Source organism: Perissodus microlepis, chromosome 3 (assembly GCF_051167445.1).
Source record: "Perissodus microlepis isolate ML-2025 ecotype Zambia chromosome 3, ASM5116744v1, whole genome shotgun sequence".
Classification (NCBI taxonomy): domain Eukaryota; kingdom Metazoa; phylum Chordata; class Actinopteri; order Cichliformes; family Cichlidae; genus Perissodus; species Perissodus microlepis.
This window is the reverse complement of record NC_140463.1, coordinates 40,409,394-40,433,299: the sequence shown is the minus strand read 5'-3', so window position 1 is coordinate 40,433,299 and position 23,906 is coordinate 40,409,394. Positions and strand designations below refer to the sequence as shown.

The following is a 23,906-nucleotide window of genomic DNA, read 5'->3' as shown; positions in this document are numbered from 1 at the left end:
ATGTATACGTGCACACTGAACGCACACCCCAACCACTCCACAGACATATATATATAACATAGAGTATGTACTTCTATAAACGCCGACGCACAGATGATAAGGAAATGTAAAGACGAAGGGAAAAGGTCACACGGAAGTTAGAGCAGGAATTGGCAGGGAATGCTAGTTAAAATACGCTATCATATCTTGAAGTGTCTTTTTCTTTCTTTTTCTTTTTTAAACATTGATTTATATGAAGGCCGAACTAAGAATACGTCAGTCTGAAGTCTCAAGTCTCTAAATCTAAAAAAAAAAAAAAAAGCCAAGCAGTTTTAGTTTCATTCAGCATAAGATTTAAATATGTTTGCTGTGGACTATATAATGTGGTGGATTAGTACATTTGGACTCCAGGGCAATGTGGCTCAATTATCCGTTTTATTTGGGTTATCAAACAGTTAATACAAGTTTGTTTGGATTGCAATCCAAACTAAGAGGCTGTATTTTTGTGTATTTTTTTTCTAGCTGCATAGCACACAATAGGTGCAACAGTGTAGCCGCTTTCATGTTAACATAAGCATAAACTCAGCTTTAATGTTTTGATGTCGTTTTTAGATTACGCTCAAGGACAGCAGTCTTTGAAGAAGGTAACACTTGTAACAAAGCAATAAATATTTTACACTGAGATGCTGCTTTAGTGGTGCATTTAGGGCTGTTGGTAACTTTAATAGTTCCTGGTTTGCACAGTTTTTATATGGATAAATAGTTAATGTGCCCATAAAGTGCTCAGTCGGCCTCGCTTGACCTTATCTGCTGACTCAGAAGAAATATAATGAGCAGGGAGCAGCGCATCTTTACGCCCTTTCCTGATATGAAATATGCAATGTTTTATACTACATGCACGATTTAACAATACAGTCTAATACATGGACTCAGAACCTTTTTAAAATTTGGGGTCTGTATTTTTTATACTCCCTTTATGCAGTTATGGGAATGCAGCTTATTACAGCTTATAAACTGTGCCTCTGTAGAGAACACAATCTCTCATTTTGGAGAAGCTTATGAATAGATACTGCTGCTGCACGATGCTAGAGGCATGTAATAAACTCACATGAAAGAGTTTGAGAAACATCTGGAACCAGCAGCTGTTAAAACGATCAATTTGGCCGTGCCGAAACGGACAGAAGTGTTATTGGGTCTGATCTAGAAAGATTACGGTTCTGACTTTAACAGAAAAGTTATTGAGCTGATATGTTCAGATGCTACCTGCAGGAAGTGCTTGTCTAGAAAACGCTAAATAGTTGCTTTTAACTCATTTTTGTTCAATTATGCAATTCTAAATTGCACCAGACTTTAGATTGGTAGCTGAGTTACTTTGATCTCTGTTGGTATATCATCACTAACTGTTTTTGTTTTCCTTCCTGCTCTTGAACAGGAAGTGAGTGGTTGAGTGTCAGTGTCAATTTACCTACCACAAACAGAGACTCTGGAGTCTTTGTAATCATACAGAAATTACAATACTGGCGTTTGTTTTCGCTTCCTGTCATTTGGAGCAAATGCACATAATCAAGTGATAGACATTTACACTGGAGAAATGACCGTATAAATGAGTGTCACAACAAGAACAACTCCCTCCGCAGTCTGATGGCGTGTTTTACGGTCTGTCTCGTTTCTCACAGCTCTTCCGGGAGGTGAGGATCATGAAGATGTTGAATCATCCCAACATAGGTGAGTCACCCTGAAACATGAGGTTCAAGTGTGTCGTCACTTGCTGGGAGCCAGTGTTTTTAAGGCCATGTAGCCAGATGATATTAATCCTGCTATTTGTTTTTGTTTTTTTTACCCCTTTTTTACTTTCATTCTTGCTCTTTGCTCTGCTTCTCCCTTTGTTCTCTTCTTACTCCCTTGCCCCATCACTCCCTCCTCCTCCATTCCTCTTGCTTTGCCTTTCTCTTTCCACCTGCAGTCAAGCTCTTTGAGGTGATAGAAACAGAGAAGACTTTGTACCTGGTAATGGAGTACGCTAGTGGAGGTAAGTGCGTGTCACTGCGAAATGATTCCCCCTAAAAGTTGTCATTCTGTGATAGATCATAAGTAAACGAAAAAAATAAAAAGACCTTTATAAGCAGGATCATTTGCAAAGAGCTTTATTATTGATAAATTTGCTGAAAATGAATGCTACTGTAAATGTTATTATAATCTATTTATGTTATTGAGTCAATGTGATGACCAGATTTTTATTTTGGTACTGCTGTTGTATCATTATAAGTCAAGTCTGTAATAAAACAGAGTATCAGTAATAAACTCCTAAACGACAACGTTCAGCTCAGTACTCCTGACCCTTTATTCTGGAGGCAGGTATCCAGTTCCAGCACTAAATCTGCTCTCCTCCTCTTTCTGTCGTCTCCCAGGAGAGGTCTTTGATTACTTGGTGGCTCATGGCAGGATGAAGGAGAAGGAAGCCCGTGCCAAATTCAGACAGGTGTGTTGGGTTGAAAACTGCTTTTTTCCCCCCCCTTTCACAGAAACTAGTCCAACTTTGTAAGTGTCGTATGTTTCAAGCCAGTTTGGACTGATATTAAGAGTGTACAGTTTGTACTAAGTCTTGCATCACTAGCTCTATCCTGAAATTGCTTTTTGGATGAACTCCTAATGAAGAGCTCACTGTTTGAACCTCTCCATCCTGTCATCCCTCCTCTCCCCTGCTTCTCCCCATTCCCTCTCTCTCGCTCACTTTGTCACTCTCCAGATTGTGTCAGCTGTGCAGTATTGCCATCAGAAGTGTATAGTACACAGAGACCTCAAGGTGAGAACACACTCGAAGGCATTATTGAATTAGAGTTGGTGTCAAAGCAACCTCCTCCCCTCTCCGCACCTCCACATTTAATCTTCATACAATTGGCTCTTTGAGCTGAAATCCCACCTCCACAAACGAGTCACCCAGACGATATTCACAAAGTCTGTTAAACGCAAACATGCATTGTATACATTTCTCCTCCTATGTCATCGTTTTATTGTTTTTTTTTGTTATTTTTTTCCTTTCTGCCAGCTCATCTTAGATTATCCCAAAAACCAAAGCGCACATTATGCACACACAGATCCAAGGCCTCTGGGTCAGTTTGGTTCATAGTATTATTCAGAGTTGTAAATCCTCTTATTGTCCCACCAGACAGACCTGTAGTCAACACATTATCATGATTAGTGGGACAGAAACGTCCTATTTCAAAGTTGTTTCTAGTCTATTTTGGGTTTTTAATGAAATTTTAACAGCTTTTAGCAAGGTTGGATTTCCTACGGATAACAGTTACTAATGGTTGTCATTTAAAACACACACACACACACACACACACACACACACACACACACACACACACACACACACACACACACACACACACAATAAAAGGCAGGCTGAGAAGTAAGCCGTTTCTGGTTGAGACAGAAGGATTATCATAATGCTTGCCTTCCTTCACATTAAAACAATCACTGTTGATCTGAGGGTTGTAAAATAAAATAAAAATCGAGCACAGGCTTATTTCTAAGAAGTGCTCCAAAAGGGTGGCTGTAGACCTGCTGGTATCACCCATATTTGGCCATAAGTAAATTGGTTGGCAAGGTTGTAAACATGTTAATCTTAGACCCTCATACTTAGATTGACCTACTTTTAGAGCCAGCCTCAAGTGGCCACAAGATGAACTGCAGGTTTAGGCACTAATGCCATTGCTTCATTTTTCAGGCCTGCTGTGTGGTCTTACACTGAGAGCAAATTTTGATGAGTGTGCATTTTCACACGGAGACTAAAATGACCCCATTTGAGTGCCAAGACTTAAAAATAAATAAATAAATGAATACTGTATCGTTGATGTCATGCTCTACTGTATCTCTGCTTCTTTTCATGAGAGATAATAAGGTTGATGTGGATGACTAATAGGTAATTGATATCAACAACAAATCATTAAAAACCTGTGATGATCCTTTTTTATTTATATTTAGCTCAGAGGTTAGAGATGATGTCAGTATTGTATTTAATGTGTGCATGCACACTCTCACACACTCAAACGCACAGAAGCTGCAAAGTATTCAGAGCAAGTGAAAAGGAGAGCGGACCTGTTGCTAGGCAACCCCAGCCTCCTTGCTCACTGGTTCACTTCAAGCTTAAAGATACAAACACGCAGGAAAAAACTGTGGTCTCGCACGTTTACCCATTGTGCGCTGCTTGAACGGCACAGACGATTCCTGTGAAAGCTCTCTTTCCCACACAGCTGTTTATTTTAACCCAAAGAAAAGTGTTTTAGAAATCCATCTGTACCATGAATGTGCTACCTACAAAGCCATTTGCATGTCAGATTACATTTGATCCCAAGCTAGTCAGTTTCTTAATTTCACTTTGTCAACAGCTCAGATTTATACTTTTTGTGCCTCTGATCTGATGAGCTCACAAAACAGATCTTAATTGTTTTTCATTTTTTGGCACATTTAGTATGGCGTGGTTTCTTTCCTCCTCTTTATTTGTGCTCCTGTATTTTGAACATAGTAAATGTCCCTTCTTCTGACCTCTCTCCTCGCTGTTTGTCTGCAGGCAGAGAACTTGCTGCTGGACGCAGACATGAACATCAAAATAGCCGACTTTGGCTTCAGTAATGAATTTACTCTGGGGAACAAGCTGGACACGTTCTGTGGCTCCCCGCCCTACGCTGCTCCAGAGCTCTTCCAGGGCAAGAAGTACGACGGGCCTGAGGTGGATGTCTGGAGCCTCGGAGTGATCCTCTACACACTGGTCAGCGGCTCGCTGCCCTTCGATGGACAAAACCTCAAGGTCGGAAGGATGAGTGTGTGTGTGTGTGTGTGTGTGTGTGCACGCATTACATAAGTGGAAGTCTGTATTCTGTGGGTGGTTGTAGTATTTGTCATGCTGGTTTCTGTTCCCTCTTCCTGCAGAATGCAGAAATTGAACTCTAGAATGGGTGAAAGTTATTATCTCTCTGCCTGTATTGACTTTCCAAATTTGCATTTGTTGATGATGTGTGTTCAGTGTTTAAAGAGAGGAGATTTAATGTTTCCTGAACTGCTTTTGCTACCAATCATTCACACCACCTATCACACTGTGCATTCAGTCAGTACCCACATGACTCATTCTGGAAGTGCAGACACATTTTGGGTGGGCGATATGACATTGAATGTGATGGTATTGATATTAAAATGCCAGAGAAATATAATCTAGGCTTACTGAGCATGCCTTTTGCTCTACCTCCTATTGAGTTTTATGAAAATGCAGTGCTTGACAGAATAAGCACATTCATTACAGCTGTGTTAACAAGCGTTACTACGTGCATTAACCTGCTCCGTGTCTGAGCACATGAAAGTTGATAAATGAGCTGAACGGTGGTGATTTAAAAAAAAAACGTTAAATTGCGATGTTACTCTGTGCCTGGGAACTGGAAGTGCGTTCTCGTATTAAAGCTAAAGAAATACCCACAAGTCAGTGAATTTCATTTAATGCTTATATCACCCACGTCCTGTGCTGTAGCTCTGATTGAATCAGAGCTTTTTGAAATGCTAACCAGCTTATATGAATATGGTTCCTGTTTAATAAAACTGTAATTCATTTGTAAGCATAGATAATGTTTAGCTTGGCTATGTGGAGCCATATCTGATTGAGGTAGGGGAATACTGATGAGATTTCCTCTTCACTCGCATCATAAAGTGTTTAATCTTTACATAAACCTTTGGATGTTTAGTTGCTTTGTTTTGGCCAAATTTATTTTCAAAGGAAAGCTGTGTGTGTGTGTGTGTGTGTGTGTGTGTTTGTGTTTAAAATTGCTGATTGTTTGCGCTTACTGTTGACTTTTCATATACCTGTCCATCTCCAGGAACTGAGAGAGCGCGTGCTACGTGGTAAATACAGGATTCCTTTCTATATGTCCACCGACTGTGAGAACCTGCTCAAAAAGTTCCTCATCCTGAACCCTTCAAAAAGAGGCAGCCTCGAGGTATAACGCACAGCAGTGCCACACGCACACACACAAGTCACAAAATGCCTTTAATTCAGTTACTGCATTTGTTTCCTTGTGAATGAAACGATCATTTCAGCCACCTATATGTAACTGCATGAGTCCTACAGATGTTTTGAATGTAGCTCGTTGCTAAGAATGGTGTTTACAGCCTATAGAAGACTGTAAAGTTAGACTTGCTTCATCAGCCATATGTGAGTTTGTTGCTGAGGTGCAAAGTGCTTTTTAAAGACTTAGTAAATACCTGTTAAGAGTAATTTAATTTGGTTGCGCTGAATGTGGATGGAAGGTAACTTGCTCGGATGAAAAATATTACTAAGGTGACAGGGAGGGGGGAAGTGTTGCTGCTTGCATCGGCTTGTCATGTTGTAGGTTTTCCTTTAATAGCGTATGTAGTTATTCCCGATCCTTGATTGGTCGTGCTAAAACAACCCCATAAATTCAGTTTAATGTTTTTAAAAATGAGTCATGTGCCTGTTCGTTTAAACCCACTTAAGATTGTACGCACTTGTTTCAATCGGCAAAGTGCATCCCGCTCAAACAATGAATGTACAGTCTAATCTGCTTTAAGAAGCCAGTGGATCAATAACTCTTAACTGAACCCTGCTGTGATTGCGCTCAGCTTTTATCAGACATACAGTCTTTATATAATGTCCATTTTCATCATCGTGGACTCTGCAGCGTATGAGCGATATTGTGGGCTTCATCCTTAAAGTCTAAATGCTTCTGTCAGTGTAGTATCTGAATTGTGACACCGTTAGTTTCCCAGGAGAAAAGTATCGGTGAACTACTACTACTCTGTTCATCTTTCATCCTTCCCCACACTCCTTTCTGCCCATTTGTCCTTTTTGCCAACTCATGCCTCCCTTTATCTGTTTGTTTGGCTTGCTACCAGCAGCAGATAATGAGAGACCGGTGGATGAATGTGGGCTATGAGGAAGAGGAACTCAAACCCTACATCGAACCTCAGCCAGATTATAAGGACCCCAGGAGGACAGGTAGGCAAGAAAAAGGAAAAAAGATGACTCTCTAAACCCCTTTTTCTTCATCACACACAGCCACACCTAAGCCTGTATACATTCTCTCTTTCTCTTCTTCTTCTTTTTTAATCTTTAGCAGTTATATAAAGTTGGTGTCAGCTCACCATTCTATTTATAACATGGTTTTACTGTATGTGCAGACATCATGCTGCAGATGGGATTCTCTCAGGAGGAGATCCAGGACTCGCTGGTGAACCAGAAGTACAACGACGTGATGGCCACATACCTGCTTCTGGACTATAGGAACTCTGAGGTTACTCAGGTTTTTTTTAAATCATGCTTCACCCAGTAATACCAGAGTCATAATAAGTATGCAAGGTACTGTTTGTCAGAGCTGAGCTGTCCTTTATGAAGAAGTGACTCTATCTTTATATATCTTCTTTTTAATAATATGTATATGAAGATGGTTTTTTTTTTTTGGTTTTTTTTGGTTTTTAGTCCTTTCTGTTTACGTGACCTATACCAGTTTCTTTTTCTCTCGTATTAAGATGTCTGTTTTGGTTTTTCCCTCAGCTTGATGAAGGTGGCATCAAACCTCGGCCGGGAAGTGATGTAAGCAACATAAATGCTCCCCCCCCGCTTCATAAGGTATAATGAGAACACATAATGTCTTCAGCTAGCGCTTAATGAGGTTTCCCCAACTCCAGCAAGCGACACAGATACACTGACTTGACCACACATGTAGCAAAAGCTCTTTACTTTGATGTTTGAGGTTCTTAATCGTACACATAGGTCATGGCTTCTACATTAAACTATCCCGTTGTGTATTTAAGCATGTTAAATGCTGCTCTGACCTTTTGTGTATCTTTTCTCTCTTTAAGGTACAGCGCAGCGTGTCATCCAACCAGAAGCCTCAGAACCGCCGAACCACCGACCAGGGTGAGATTGGTGTTGAAGGGGAACGGGAACACTGGAGACAGTTGTAGTTGTGTTGTAGACATGGAAGATCAAGACGAGGATAAGATTTAGGCTGGAATAAAGGTTAACAAGGAGAATGAACAAGGAAGAGAAGGTTAAGCGAAGGAAGTAGAAGAGTGAGTGCATGAGGAGAGGGCTTGCTATGACTGCTTCTTGATTGATTAAAGTAAAAAAGGAAGTGACAAACCAGCAGACAAAGCAGAAGAAAGGTCCAAGGTTCAAGCCTATTAAGTGCTGGTCTGACGCACTGTCTTCCTTTTTTTTTTTTTTTTCCAGGCTCCTCCTACTCCAAAAGGGGAGGTCAGACAGACAACCGGTCAGCAGGGGAGGATTCTGGGAGGAAGGGTTCATCAGGCAGCTCCACCACCAAGGTGCCGGCCAGTCCTCTGGCCTCGTCCGACCGCAAGAAGAGTGGCACACCCTCCACCGTGAGACCTAATACCCATACTGCTGATATATTTGCATTTAAGCCGTATCAAAAACACAAAGGGTTGTATTTGCGTCATGGCCACACACAGATTCCCAAACATGCGCACAAGTAACTGCTGCGTCTGCAGAGCTGTAATTTTTGCCCTTTAGTGTATGCTGTCATTAGCCATAATTACTCACATGCTGTGGTCCAAAGATCAAAATAATTCCTAGTTAATTATCAAACTAAATAAAAACAAGTGGCCTTTAAACTATGAACATCTTAACTGCTCTGTGAAAGTGAAACTGTGCAGGTGTGGAGCTGTTACACTGCCGTGCTATGTAGTTGCTTTTACATTAGAAGATAGTTAGATAAGGCCTTTATCTTTAAGTTATATACACCCAAAACGTCTCACCAGGGATGAGAGCAGCGTCCACAAACCTGGTGAAGAACTTGATGTTTCACAGCCTTGTGCCGGGCTCAGGCCCCCGAGAACGAGAGCTCAGAAGCTCGTCTTTCCGGTTACTCGCACAACCCTGAACAAAGAGAACATGCATTCCACAGCACATCCGCCCGCATTGGTTACATCTTCGTTCATTTAATGACATAAGCACGTGTCACATGCCTTAAGTGCATTCACCCGCTCTCATCTGCTCAGTTGGCATCAATTGGCAGAACCCTGAGGGAGTCTTATAACCTTAACATCTGACACAGGAAGTGCCTGACAGGGATCTGTATTTGACGCCTACCATCAAACATTAAACTAAAACGTAACTGTAAAGGTCGAGCGTGCATATGAAAAATATTTTAGGAAATTTCATGTCCAACTGTTTTGGTTTAAAGCCCCTGGACAGACTTCTTGGTAGGACTGTGTGGGTGTTTAGAAACTTTGCTCGATTGACTTCTCTCTTGAGGTTTGTTGCACCTGTCAGCTCGACACGCCTTAAGACATTTATTAATCATTTATCTGTGGGCTTTGGTGACATAACAGACATGTATTATAGCTCTGCCCAACCTCAAACTGTGCAGAGCTTAACTGTCATTCTCATGGAAAGTGCACACGTGGGAGTGGAGAGGTTTCAAATGACTATTCAAGTCAAGTCAAGTTGGCTTTATTGTCTCTTCAACCATATACAGTTTAACAGTACACAGTGAGGCGAAACAACGTTCCTCCAGGAACCAAGGTGCTACATGCAACATAAATTTACAACATAAATTAACAGAAAACACTAAACTAGCTAACTAAGAGGCCTAGTTAGCTGGCTAGCAGAGACAAGACAGACTGACCTAACGTAAATTACAACATAAATTAACAAAAAATAAAAAATAAAATAAAAAATGGCAAGGTGAAAATGGATTGGGTTTTTTTTTCTTGTGTCATTCACAGATAATTTGGACGAGGGTGCATAAAAATTAATTTGATCCGGGAAATTCTCTTGAGCGCTAATTACAGAAAGATTTCATTCATATTAGGTTGTTTAAGCTGCTTGTCCTTTTTCCATTGAGAAGTTTGCTGAAAGGCTGTTCCCTGGATACCTTGGTGGGGTCATCAACCCTTAATCAAACCTTTGTCCCTTTTTTCTAACATTTCTATTTTGATGCTCCTCCTTTTCAGAATAGCATCCTGTCCACCGGTACCGGCCGCAGTCGGAATTCTCCTCTGACCGACAGAGCCACTCTCGACCAGAGCATTCAGAACGGCAAAGACAGGTACGCAAACGCACGCACACTAAATACACACACAGAATTACAAATGAGAGAAGACAAAGGCAAACACAGCCACTCAGGCGTTCTCACAGGCACTCTTTCTCGTCATTCAAAGCCCAACTAGTTGCTTTGAGGCAGCGCCGCGTCTTCACTCATATACACATAATACAAACACACACTCACCATGGTTTGTGAATGAAGCAGTCCCACAGCTGTCTCAGTGACTGAATCCCAGACCTTGGCTGGTACTCTCCAGAGCTCTGCCAGCTGGCTCAGGGAGGCCCGCAGCCTTCCCCCAGGGTGGGGTGAGCTCTGCTGGACATGGAAATCGGGCTCTCTCAGGAATTTAGGCCAAACCTCCAGAAGATTACAGATTACTCGTGATGGCCTGATGGAGGCCGGGAGAAAGCCCCGACGTGGAAGCGCATCCAAGTGTGCAGGTTTACGTACTCAATCTTCAAACTCTATAAAAACGCACAATAGAAGTGTGACACCTATAAGTCCCTCCAGAGTCCCTTCAGGTGTCACACCCATGCTGCACCAAGGTAAAAGAAGGTGCAGAAGTGACATAAATCCTATAAAATCCCAGATGGCTAAAAGCAGCATTTAAGTTAAATAATTGATTTTCTTTAGCCTTAAGTCAAGCTTCCATCTTTCCCCCCCCTCCTTGTTCACTGGAATGAGCTACTGTGGAGTTTTATGGAGTATTCCCCACTTTTCCACTTTCTAATTTCTCATTTTAAACTTTCTGCGTGTGATTCATCCTCCCGGCTCTCCTCTCATCCTGGATCCCCTTTCGGTTTTTAAAAGAACGGTCCAAATCTTGTTGCCCTCTGACGGTTCTGCGCGTGCTAACTTCTGGTGTCAAGCAGCTCATAACACGTCCCCGCATACAGCTATACGCACATCACTCATGCTTAACCCAGCCATGTGCTTTGTGGGCTTTTTCATGAGCATTAAACATAAAACCAAACTATAATCCCTACTAGGACGCAGCATTCATGGTCATGGTTCATACTGCTTTGTTTACCTGTCCATGTGTCCGTCTCAAATGACCCCATTGTTCCCAACGTGGCGCACCACCTACAGTATGGCAGATTCAGTTGAATCCAAGTAGAGGCTGTAAAATCAAGTCTCCTCTGCGTTCACTGTTGGAAACGGTCATTTGAGACAGCATTGCTTTTTTAGTACTGTGGGTCTGTTAACTATGGTAGGCTCTGCTAACTCAGTGGTTGTCATCTGCTTTGATTTGAAAGTTACTTTATTTGATCATCACTAATGCTTTGAAGTTTGGGCTTTTATACTTGTTATACCCCACCCCCCTTTCTGTCCTTTTCTAATTTCCTTAATTTGGCTTCTTTTATCTGCTGCTGAGCCTCCCTCTGGAGTCGCTCACATTTTCTTGGCACCTCCTTCCTTTGCTTTATTCCAGCTTCCTTTTCCCCCCTCTTCTTGTCCTTATATTAATCTTTCTTCTTATTTCTTTCTTTTCCTCCCCTCTCTCTAAGGAGATTAGAGACTTGTGATGGAATATTAACTCTTAGTGGCACTATATGGTCCCCGCGTTCACCTCCTAATAGGCTTACATATGCACAAATACATCCACTCACATGCAGAGAGGCGGCTGGGCATGCACAAATTTCAACACGAGTCATACACACACTCACACTCACTCACTACACACTGGGTTATCCAGTTAATATTTTCCATCACCAGCCATGCTAATCCCTGTGTTTCTCTCAGCTGTGTGTTTGTTTTCTGTGTAAATGTCCCTCTTTCTCTCAGTGTTCATTCTTCCACACTCTCTTGATATCTCTTGTCTCTCCACGGTACCACTCTCCGCTGTCCCTTACACTCTCTGTGTGTGTGTGTGTGTGTGTGTGTGTGTGTGTGTGTGTGTGTGTCTGTTTTTTCTCTTGTGCATGTGGATAAGGTCAAGTTAACGCCGTCTGTAATGTGCAGAGCTTTGTAGGCTGTAGCAGCCTCCTGATTAGCAGAGGGTTCAAAGAGGAACTCAGCATTTTGTTTGTTTTTGTTTGTTTGTTTTCTTAAGTAATTCATAAGATATGTCAGTTGTGCAACTTTGTAGATGATAAAATAGATGGAAAAAGTTTGGATTGTTTACATTTGAGGAGGTATGTGAAAGTGGTAAGTCAGGAACTACAAGCTCTGATCTCCTACCCAGCTGGTTTACTGTAAGAAACTAAACTTGTTAACGTGTCATTTGCTGGAATCTGCATTTTCGGCATGACTGTTTGCAAAGGAAACAGTTTGTTGTCAGAATTGACTTAATATAGCACATTTTGCTTCTATCGGTAGTATTTATTTTGAAAATGTAACGAAACAAATTTGTCCTAAAAGAGGCAACAAAGCACATTTATCCACTGATGGGGGAACTTAACAGGAAAAATATTGTTTGTTATTTTACTGTGTACATAAAGGATGTCGAGTTTTCGAGTGTGTTTTTCGTTTTTCCCCAGTGGTGTATACACGTAAGGGAAATTTGGCCGATCTCTGCTGAACGCTCTGTTCAGAGGTTTTGTCAGGCTGATGCCTTCTCGGCGCCAGTTTGACGTCTGTGTTGAACTCACAGATGCACGAGTGCAGGTGGTCAGAACGGACTTTGGGGCATTGCGCTAAAGATAGAAGCTACATTACACTAAAGCCTCGCGTTGTTGTCATGGAAGGAAGATCTGGCAGATTTTATACCGAAATGAAGGCACGGATGGTTGTTTTATTTATCTCTTTAATTTATAGGCAAAACTTTGTTTTTACTGTGTGTTTATTGACTTTATCCACATAATTTGACTTTCTGCTGTGCTGTGTGAGTGTGTGAGAGATAAGAAGCTGGTCTCTTGTGCTCTGCCCTCTGTGTCACGTACATTTTTATATGTAAAGTTAAAGGGACAGGCAGCCTTTTGAATGTGGTTTCACAATGAAGCAATGTTCACAGCAACGCACTGGCCCTCCTCCTTTGTTCGTGTGTGTGTGTGTGTGTGTGTGTGTGTGTGTGTTTTCTGTCGCTCTTTGTTTCTACTTCCTCTGTTCTTCCTCTTGTGTCCTGTTTTCTCTGCTCTTCTCTCCCTCCTCCCATCCCCCCCCTCCCCCCCTTACAGTGTATGATAAGTGCTGCTTCTAACCATACTCCACTTCACCTCCCTGCCCACCTACACACAAACCCCGCCCGGTGTGCTTGTGTTTTGTTTTTGTTTTGTTTTTTGGGGTGGATGTTTGATTGTTTCTGTTTGGCGTGCCTGTCCTGTCTTACTCACGTTTGTGGGTGTGTTTGCATATACGTGTGTGTGTGTGTGTGTGTGTGTGTGTTGGGCGGGGCACTCCTCCTCCTCTTCCTCCCCGTCCTTCCTCTCAGCCTAAACACTCCGGGTTCCCGCGCCTCCACTGCCTCAGCCGCTGCCGTCCTCTCCTCCTCCTCCTCATCCTCGCGTCCCCGCCACCACAAGTCCCTGTCCTCCTCCAATCATCCATGCCCCTCTGACCTGCACGCACCACGGCCCAGGCAAGTCTCTCACACTCTTTTTGTCTTTCACACACACACACACACACACACACACACACACACACACACCTCTCTGCTCAGATCATCATCTTTCCTGCAATGGACACAAAAGAAAAAGAAGAGATGAAGACGGGATAAAGTGATTTACCCCAAGCACACTAAGAAAGGTCCTCAGATTGTGTTACACCTGCTCATCTACACTAAATGCAGAATTGATTAAAAGCTTCTAAAAATATGACTAAATGCAGCTGATTACAGGACCAAACATCGCAAAACAGTAAAGTGTACAGTAATCAGAAAAAAACCCCTCTTTTTCTTATGATGGATATCCTGCATAAAGCTTACGGTCACTGTTTAACTTCATGGTAACAATTATTCCCCCCATGACGAAGCAGAACTGTGAAGAAACGTGCAGCAGCGCAAACACTAAGTAACACTGCCATATGTGAGGCTCTGCTGCTGCTATTCTTGCTGTGATATGCACTGTCTGCATGTATACATTCTCCACTATAACATCACCATAGTGAGATGGTCAACATTTCTAAGGCTTGCAATCATAGGCTCACCAGTTACTTAGCAACGGCCAGGAAGTACATCGTGGAGCTCAGAAAAGCTGCACAATTGTGGAGATGTTGACACAGCTCGTCTTTGGCCAGTCACTCACATTCAAAGCTCTCATCTATCAGTGGAGACATAACTGAGCAGGCAGGATTTGAGAACAAGATGAGCAGGTTCATTTTTTTATTTTGATTTTTTTAAGCTGTCCTGTACCTCTGACAGGCCAGAGCTGTTTTTCTACTTGTTTTTGTTTCCTCGCAGCATAAACCATCTGCGGACTAACAAGAATTATGTCTCTATTCTCAGAGGCCTTAATAGATTGCATAAGAATCTTGGTTTAATAATCCTACACCTATTTTCTCAGTCCAGCGTATAAAATAGAAAAGCTGAAGGAGCGGACAATCCCTGCGTTGTGTCATTTAGAGGAAATAAAAGAATGTGCAGTTGCTCTGGGGAGAACCAGACAAATTACAGATGTAGCTGTGTTACTTTCTGTTTATGTGAAAACACCTTTGTGTTATCTGTTGCATGTCCTCTATAGGTATTTTCCATTTGTCCCCGATTTGATATTATGGCACACATTGTGTTTGTTGATGAGGGTTTTCCCTGGCTGGTAGAAATGCTTTTCAGCTGTTTGTGGGAATTTATCCACCTTTAAGGTTTCCCAGCCTCAGTGTTTTGTTCCCAAAGGCTCTTTGAGGAAGACTTTCCCCTCATACAGTCTCACTCTGATATATGTAATCCTCCCTCAGTTATGAATTTGCCTGGGAAAACCCCATTTTCATCTATTAAGCATTAACTGTGCTCTGACATTGTTTCTGTGAGTCAGTGAAATGGAGTAATGACCCGAGGATCCTACTGGTCATATGTGTGTGAAATGCCTGTGTGTATTTGCCATCTGTGTGTTTGTCTGTATATGTTGCTCTGTTGGCTAGCTCCCCTGCTTCACAGTGTTTGTTTCACGGGCTACTTTAACATTTTTGGGCTTTAGTTCAGACAGCTGTGTCTCACAGAACAAGGTGGAAGGACTGCATGTGTCCCTCAGCTATCTTAACTTCAGTCTGCACACCCTCCAGCCATTTTTGTGATAGCTTTCGGCCCTTTTTTAAAACAAAAAAAGATGTCTGACTGATTCCACCCATGCACGTGTTAAGGTGGCCCTTTTTGGCTGTATGTGGTTTTGTCTGCTCTACGTTGAAGTCTTGTTCTGTTGTATGCGTCGTTCAGCAGTCAGCTTGGGCTGTTCAGAACCTGGTTGGGAACGCTGGAGAGAAGGTACCACTTCAACACGTAGACTGTACCCTGAGTGATGATTAGGCACCTTGTTTTTCCAGAACATAATCTGTACCCTTAACTCACATCCATTCCTGTTCGATACATCTAGTCTGAAATCTTTCTGAATGACGTGTTCATAACAGTACTGCCATAAAGCAGGTTGGTGCTGAAACGTGTATAGGGTAGGTGCAGACTACAATATGACCCTGAACCACCTTAGAATAAGCCTTTTCTCCACTACTTCACTTAATGTGCAATGAGAAGGAAAATAGGTTGAAACCAATCAGAAATATTAACCAGTCTGATTAAGTTTATCATCTTCAACTAAAACACTGGATACTGGTCCCTACTAATCTGCCTCATCCAGCTTTTCTCTCCTTGAATTTGCATCTGTGTGTGTGTGTGTGTGTGTTGGATACCTTTGATCTACTGGACAGCATGATCACATCTACATCAAATTAAAGGACACCCTCGAGCTGTTTTTCGCTCCGTCTCACTGGTGCTTTGAATGGAGCCCCTTCTTTCGTCTTTTTTCTTGATTTTGAAGCCGTCAGTGGGATTGTGCAGGACCGTTTGGTTTCTGTTGCACTTGAGAAACTGCATTTTTGATCAGCACCACCTGCTCTCATAAGAGCTCAGAAATCATTCGAGCTAGACTGTGATCATATCAGTTACTGGCAACAACTTTCAGCTGGTAGGCAACTGTTAAGATGGGCACCTGAAGCGTCCGAGCGGTCTTGCTACATTGCCAATGAGTGTTAATTTTTGTATTCCTGCTCTTCTGTGTTGGTGTTTATCTGTGTGTGTGTGTGCATGCATTTGTGCTTGTTTGTTGCCATCTGCTGCAGGCGTGCCGCAGCCACACGCTGTCATGGAAGATGCACATCCCTACAAAGCAAATCCAGCCTTTTAGCTCAGTGACTGCAACCAGTCACTGAGCTAAAAGCGTTCTCGTGTGTGTCTGTGTGCGTGCATGTGCACGGGCCACTGACCTCATGTGGCTCTAAATACTGACTTGAGGGATTAGATGAAACGCGACCTTGCGCTGAAGTTAAGAGCACATCAGAAGGAGGTGATTTTTAATCTTTAACTGTTGGACTAATTTTATGTTCCTGTCCCACACTCTTCTCCACTGCAATCCTCTCTCTTCATCCCTTTTCTCTCCTCCTGCATCACCTCCCACACTTCACTTTCGTCTACTTCATCCTTCTCTTCCCGCGTTTCCTTTATCTCCTCTCTTCTGTTGTCTCCTGTCCCATATCCATCACCATTCTTTTTCATTTTCACCTCCTCGTTCCCACCTCTTTACTTATCGCACCTTCAAACCTTTTCTTGCTCACAAAAAACGTTTCGCACTTCTTTCCTCCTCCTCATGACCACTTCTCTGCTGTCCTTCCTCTGTGTCGCCTTTTCTTTACCATTCTTCCTTCTCTTTTTCTCCTTGTCTTTCCACTCTCTCTCCTGTAGTGCCCCGGCGCAGCGGGCACCCGGCGCCTCCCCTTCTGCCCACAACATCAGCAGCGCCGCCGTGTCAGATCGTACCAATTTCTCCAGAGGGGTGGGCATCCGCAGCACGTTCCACGCAGGTCAGCAGCGTAGTGCCCGGGACCAGCATGGCTCCGCCTACCCCGGCGGGCCTGCTTCTCCATCACTGTCGCATGGCAACAGCCAGGCCCGAAGAACACATGGCGCCACAGGGATTTTCAGCAAGTTCACATCCAAGTTTGTACGCAAGTGAGTAACGGGCGTAAGCCGCACACAAAAAGTAAACACTGGTTAGTTGATGTTTGATTCTGTGGCGTTAGAGAGCAACGGAAGGAAGATGAAAAACCTGAAGTACAGGAGAGGACGTGTGGTAGAAGGAGGAAGCGTGGAGTTTGGTAAATGCAAAGCAGTTGTGATAACAGCCAGTCTATTTATTATCCAGTTACCAGTGCAGTTTAAAGTCTATGAGGTTTCAGCTTGAACCAGAAAATGAGTAAGTTTCCATTACAAGTCATTTTGATGTTCTCCGAGGAACATTGTACTCCCTGGCCGTATCATCCCTGAGTACTTTTTTAAAGGGGCTGGTCTCATCTGTCACTAACCACGCGCTGATCTGTAACTGTGCTCAGAGCAGAAAGGGAGAGGAAGGGAACAGCTGTGCGTCCTCTGTAATTTTGCTTGGAGCAGTGGTGACGGAGGAGTAATTTTGGTTGTGGTTCCAGTCTGGCCTAGTTTTCATCTCAGTCTTGTAGTGCAGGTTGCAGCAGTGAAGCTGCTGATCAGGGTACCTGATTGTAATAAAAGCCAGCACTGTTTATTTCTATATTTATAACTTTCTCTGGAAGTAAAGGTAACTTTTCCTGGCTGTCTAACTCTGCTGGGTAAATACAGGATACTGATTTTTACATTTGTCAAATAAGTTTCAGTTTCAGGAGAATTTGATGTTGCTGATGTTAAAAAATGTTTAAGTAATCAAATAATGAGGCTAATGTGATCATAAGTGTTGTTTTGATGGGTATTCACACATGTTTCCTACTTTAGCATTTCCAGCAGCAGGTCTGCGTATGTGGACTTTGGACCTGACTCCAAATGAACTGCACTGTCAGTGTTTGTCATATAGGAAGAAGAATAGCATTCTGAGTAAATAATGCAGATTTTAGTGGATTTATTATTGGTTTTATTGGTCTTAGAAGATTTGTTGACTGACTCATTCCAGTGAACTACCATAAACCACATGAACACAGTTGATTTCAGATGCATGGCCCGCAGGTTGTTTTACACTCGGCAAAGTTGATCAAGTAACAGATGTTACATTTAAGATATCATATACTTAATAAGAGAAAGTGAGTTTTTAACGTAGCTACCTCACAGTGAGAACAAATGCTAGAACGAGAGATGCTCAGGACAGGAAGTGAAAACCTCTGACAAAAGTGAGAAAAGTTCCAAGTGAGCAATGTGTCACAGCCATCATATAAGGTTTTTTTGTTCTTTTATCCTGTGTGTGCGTGAGGAGAGAATATGTTTGCTTGTATTTTTAGTTGTTTTTGTCTGCTTAAAAAATGATCATATGTGTAGCCTACGTGCATGGTGTAGAGTCTGTCTGTGTGTAGGGTACAGGCACAGCCACTCTCCAGGCCTCCCACTCAGAGATACTGTAGCTCCGTGGCGACAGTATCCATGGTTACACCGGAGATATCACTTTTCCCTCAACTATAAATACCGCTACTGGGGACACCTTGATACACAGGCTCACACACACACACAGACAGTTATGTGCCTGTAGCATAGCAGGCAGACAGATTGTGTTGCATTTGTACATTTTGACCAGTCTCTCTGTCTCTCTCTTGCACACACACACACACACACACACACACACACACACACACACACACACACACACACACACACACACACACACACACGGTAAATCTGTGTGTTTTGTTACCGTATCATATAAGCTCCCTGGTCTGGAGAGCGATGGTTTGTCTGTGTTAAAGGAGATAAAAGTTGTTGCTTAACGTCTGCTTTTCTTTTTTCTTTTTGTCATTTGTACATGTGTGATTTGTGTTTTTTATAGCAGCCGTTCTCTCGCCTTCTCTCTTTCTTTTGAAAGTTTTATCACATTTGAACTTTTCACCTCACAAACGCTTCTTTTCAGGATCATCCCGGACATCTTTGTGTAAGGGAGGGGAGTGTGTTCAGAGAGAGCCCGTTAAATCCCTCTGAGGTGTTTTTGTTCACACATTCACACCAATAAAGGGTACATCTAAACACGTTCAGATTGCACGTCGACAGCAGTGCAGTAACTTCTTCTTTTTCTTGTTGTTGTCCTTCTTCTCTTTGTGTTAACTGTGGTGTTGTTTGCCGTTTCAATCCCAAGTGAGTCTGGACTGATTTTTCTTTTTTCTGTTGAAGTTGGCTCCTCAGAGGGCAGCTTTGTCTTTTACAAGAACGTCATTGATATATGCGTTTTACACATACGTTTTTTTTTTCTCTTTCTTTATCCCTCTTTTGTTTTTGTAGAAATCTCTCGTTCAGGTTTCCGAGAAGGTAGGCAACATCCCCAACGTTAAATATAACCCCTTGATTTATATAAACACACGTCTCTTCTTTATATATATTTTACATATATATATGCATATATATATAAATACTTCCTCCCCTTTTGGTGTTTCGTGCAGCTTTTTGTTGAGATCTTCCTTTTGTGCCTTGAGCCTTTATCTTTTCACCTTTTTGTTGTTTTTTTTTGTTTCTCTGTGGTTTGGCCCCTTTGTTTTTTGAGCCTTCTGATTTTGAGTGCTGTGTTTTGGTCCATTTTCTTTCTCTTTTTAAAAATGTATTTCATTTTACTAACTCCCCTCCCTCACCCAGCCATCCACTCACTTAACTCACTCACTCCATCATCACGTGGCACATTAACACCTCACTCATCTTCCTCTTCGTCCCTCCATCGTCCCTCCCGCCCACCTCTACTTCATCCTCACCCCACATTTGTTTTCCAGTTAGATTGTGTGTGAGCTTGCATCTCCCTGTAGAGTCCCAGATTTAGGTCAAGCCTTAATGACGAATCCATCATCAAACTCATCCATTCCCTCATTTAACCCGTTCATAGCTTGAGATGCCAGTCATGTTGTTTCTCTGGATCATAGTAAAATGTAAAACTAGTGAGGCAATACTAAAACGTGTCATGTCGCTGACCACGGTTTACAATAAATAACTCGGTGTAGAAATAACAGAAGCACAGCAATAGAACCAGTAGTCTCTTTAAAGTGTGGCTAACCATTACCCCAGCTAACCAAACCATCACCCATTACACCTTCCTGCTTTCATTAGTTTGGTCTCCGTAATCTGAATTGCCTTAGCCACGCAGGCTAACGGTGTCCTGTTGTTAGATCCCAGTGGGGAGGTAGCTTGTAATAAGTCCCTGTCAGCATACGGTTGTAGTTGTGGACGAAGTCAGAGAGGAGGAGAGGGCCCAGGAGGGACGGGGCTGCACTATTTCCTGGAGGCTGCACTCTTTCCACTCATTCATTGCTCTGTTCCCACTGTAGCACTGGCTCTCTAACAGCAGCAGAAACACAAGTGGATGGCTTTGACCTACAGTGGCTGGAAAAGAAGCTGTTTTTTTTTTTTTTTTTTTTTTAAATGCTGTGAATATATAAATTACATTTGTTTCACATTTACGCACAGACACACTGAGCGCAGTCTGTCTGTGTGCGTACATTAAGATAAAAACACACACCTTATTTCCATGTCCATCTACATATTTAGTCTAAATGAAAGACACGTGTTGACACATTTTACATTTCTGTATGTACACAACCAGACTGGACATGTCTCCTGATTAGTGTATTAGATGATTTTAACCAGCAGGTCTTAGAGTGGACCATTGCTCCACCTGCTGGCTTAAAGCTGTTACTTTGTTATCACGGTGATATTATAATAGCTGTGTTTTCTCTAAGCTGTTTAGTGACTCTAAAAATATTTCAAATTGAAAATGTAATAGTAAAAAATGTCTAACTATAGGGTGAAATCTAAAGCCACTGCTAAACACATGGCTAAATAGTAGTCACATATTTCCAGTGATTATCATACCTGTATGTTGGGACTGAGTAAGCTGTATTTAAAATCAATTAATCATCTGATCAGTCTTTTGTTTTCCCTTTCACGGGAAAACAAAAGACTGATCACGGTCACGGTGTTCCTACTCTGGGAGCCATTTTGCATCCCCATATTAAGTTAAATGGCAATGGGATGCAAAATGACTTTACATTGTTACAGAATTCCTCATCTACAGTTTGTTTGGGGTCTCCCCACACCCCACACTCCTCCTCGTCATTTCCACTGTGCTATATTTTTAACCATGGCTTCTTTTGCAGAAGGTATTTGACATGGTGTTTCTGGTCATTATTTTTTCCCCCCCATTTTCTTTTCAATAATGTAAAACAAGAATTTTGTCTTTGTCCGAAACAAACTGAATTGCAAATCATGTGTTGAATTTTTCCATGTTTGTGTCACTTTCCTGGCATCGTCTGCACGTGTTTGGCTGTTGTCTGTGTTTTTCTGTTTGTCGTCTGCTTTTCTTGCTTTAGTCTCGTTTGTGTGCGTTCGTTGTTGTTTGCAGGTGTGAGAGAGGATGCGTGTGCATATGTCAAATGTTAGATGGGCTGCAAGTTCATGTGTTGTTTACAGGGAGTGTGTGTTCGTGTGTGTGAGAGAGGTAAACGGCTTTCGTGTAGATCAAGTGTTACTAATACAGGTTTTAACGCAGTGCTGGGATTATTAATGCTCCTAACCTCCTCTTAGCAACAGGACTCGCCCTCACCATGCCGACCATTCTCTTCCAAACCATTCCGTTTTGGATCTAAACAGTTCCACTTCATGATGTGTTCCATGTTTGTTGGATTCCATTCCACTCCAAAGTGTTACACCATTTACCCCACCGTTCCATTTTGTGAAAGTCCATGCTGTTCCATACTCTTCAAATTACCCCCTTTCTGGTCCACAGTGAGCCAGTCCATTGGTGTCTAGCTATTTCATTCGGACTCGCTTCATTCTTAATTTATTTCGACTCATAAACATTTTCTCATCCATCCCAGAGCGAGTTGAACCAGTTCCTTAAATTCCACCTTATAACTTGGGTGTTTTCTAGGTGGAGTTTTCTAACATTAAAACAGGTTGAACAAGTCCATAGTGACACATTGAATCTTTTGTTGTTGTTGGGGTTTTTTTTTTTTTAGTGTTAGTAGATACATGTTAATGTTGGCAGCAGCAGATGGCTTCCCCTACATGAGCGAGGTTCTTCCACATGTTTCTTCCTGTTAAAAGGGAGTTTTTCCTTCCCACTGTCTGACTGTTGGGGATTTCTGTCTTATTGTAGGGTCTGTGCCTTACATTATACAACTATTTATATTGGCAGCTGCTGTTTTGATTTGGCGTTGTTTAGATAAGCTGAATTGAACTTGTTAAATTCCACTGAGTGGTGGTACTATGATAGTGTTTGCTCACAGTGGACCGGTATTACCTGGAACACCTGCCACAGCAGTGCATTGTGGGCTGTGGAGTCCTCAGACTTTTAGGCAGTTGGCGTGGAATTCAATATTTGGCACACACACTTGAAGTGGTTGGCTTGGAAGGTTGAGGCGGGCATGGTGAGCGGCGTGACTGTGTTCAGCCAGCTGGTTTCCTGTCTGTGTAAGAGCCCACTTGTTGCCATAAGCCCTTAAAGAAATATAAAGACTAAACTTGTGTTGATTTTTTTTTTTCGAGGGGTCCATATGAGGGAGAGGGTGATGATGAGGGGAGCAGGTGAGATACAGAACAAACAAAAAAACTCCCACAAACCTCCCAGACTCTACCGAATTGCCTGCCAATCAGTAGAGTGGAAGCAATGAGTAGATGATCTGAGCTTGTTGTGAATGGTGGGGGCCGGGGTAAGGGGCGAGCTGTGGATGTGTAATTAGTTGGTGATGGTGGTAACGGTTTAACCAATCAGGGGATGGGAGATGAGAGGTGAATGGTAGCATCTTAGAGACTGAGAGTGATGGTGCGGAGGTTGATGCTGCATGGTGGTGCCTGTGTGTGAAGGGAAAATCAGAATCCAAGCGCCCCCGATGTGCGTTTGTGTGCTCGCACACCCGAAACGCAAACACGCACTCGGGCCTGATCGACCTGCGTGCTGCCCGGCGAGTCGTGTGCACAAACGCACACGACCCGCGTGCTGCCCGGCGAGTCGTGTGCACAAACGCACACAGGGGTGCTCAAATTTTTCTTTTTGTCTTCATTCATTTCCACAATCCTCATTATTTCCCTCCTCTGCATTCCTCCTCCTTCCACCTTTTTGTCTCTGCTCTTTAAATAATTCTGATTTCTCACACTTTTATCCTCATTTTCTCTCTTTGCTTATGCCCATCCTCCCTCCTTTTCCTGCCTTCTCCACCCCTCTTGCCCCTCCCCCATCTGTCCCTCTGTCCTCTCTTTTCCCTTTTATCTTTCCCCCTCTCTCGCACTATCTCCTCCTCCTCCACCCTCCCATCGCTCCACACAGGCCTGTGCTGACCAGTACTGTAGACAAGTCCGAGAAGACGTCCGGTGGTTTGTCCTCCTCTTCTAACAACGATGAGAACAACTCGTCTCCAGGATCTGGAAACACTGGTGGGTTCATGACAATTTGACTCTTCTCAACTCAGTTTTGGTCATTTTATATGTGACAGATACACAGCAATGGAGGACATCTAGGCGATAGTATACCAGGGTGGTGTTTTTTCTGCTGCCGCTTCCCTTTTTGCGAAGGTTCAAAAAAATGGCAGGTTTGATATTTCTGAAGGAGACAAGCTCATGACTCAGAGTGATGCCATTGAGTGGCCAATCGGCGGCATGCTCTCTGTTTACATCACATTTTCAGATCAACTCGGTTCGCTTGGAACCCTGATCGAGCAGGAACTAAAGTACCTGGTACCAGGTGCTACCACTTAATGGAAAACCCTAAAAACAGAGTCCAGACAAGCTGA

General features: G+C 42.7%; 1 protein-coding gene across 7 annotated transcripts in view; it reads left to right on the top strand.

The window, feature by feature from the left end:
• The window catches only part of mark2b (MAP/microtubule affinity-regulating kinase 2b), a 50,512-nt gene that overhangs the window by 23,561 nt on the left and 3,045 nt on the right, over nt 1-23,906 (top strand). The window contains exons 4-20 of one of the 7 annotated variants that reach the window (XM_084924442.1): nt 1,656-1,704; nt 1,943-2,008; nt 2,388-2,458; nt 2,726-2,782; nt 4,556-4,792; nt 5,847-5,966; nt 6,886-6,985; nt 7,168-7,280; nt 7,541-7,615; nt 7,849-7,906; nt 8,222-8,373; nt 9,970-10,064; nt 13,432-13,578; nt 16,879-17,145; nt 19,420-19,446; nt 22,666-22,704; nt 23,444-23,550. In XM_084924442.1, coding sequence (XP_084780568.1) covers nt 1,656-1,704; nt 1,943-2,008; nt 2,388-2,458; nt 2,726-2,782; nt 4,556-4,792; nt 5,847-5,966; nt 6,886-6,985; nt 7,168-7,280; nt 7,541-7,615; nt 7,849-7,906; nt 8,222-8,373; nt 9,970-10,064; nt 13,432-13,578; nt 16,879-17,145; nt 19,420-19,446; nt 22,666-22,704; nt 23,444-23,550 — 1,780 coding nt within the window. Of the gene's footprint in view, nt 1-1,655; nt 1,705-1,942; nt 2,009-2,387; nt 2,459-2,725; nt 2,783-4,555; nt 4,793-5,846; nt 5,967-6,882; nt 6,986-7,167; nt 7,281-7,540; nt 7,616-7,848; nt 7,907-8,221; nt 8,374-9,969; nt 10,065-13,431; nt 13,579-16,878; nt 17,146-19,419; nt 19,447-22,665; nt 22,705-23,443; nt 23,551-23,906 lie in introns of all 7 variants that reach the window. The other 6 variants (XM_084924444.1, XM_084924441.1, XM_084924448.1 and 3 more) reach the window with 6 other exon arrangements.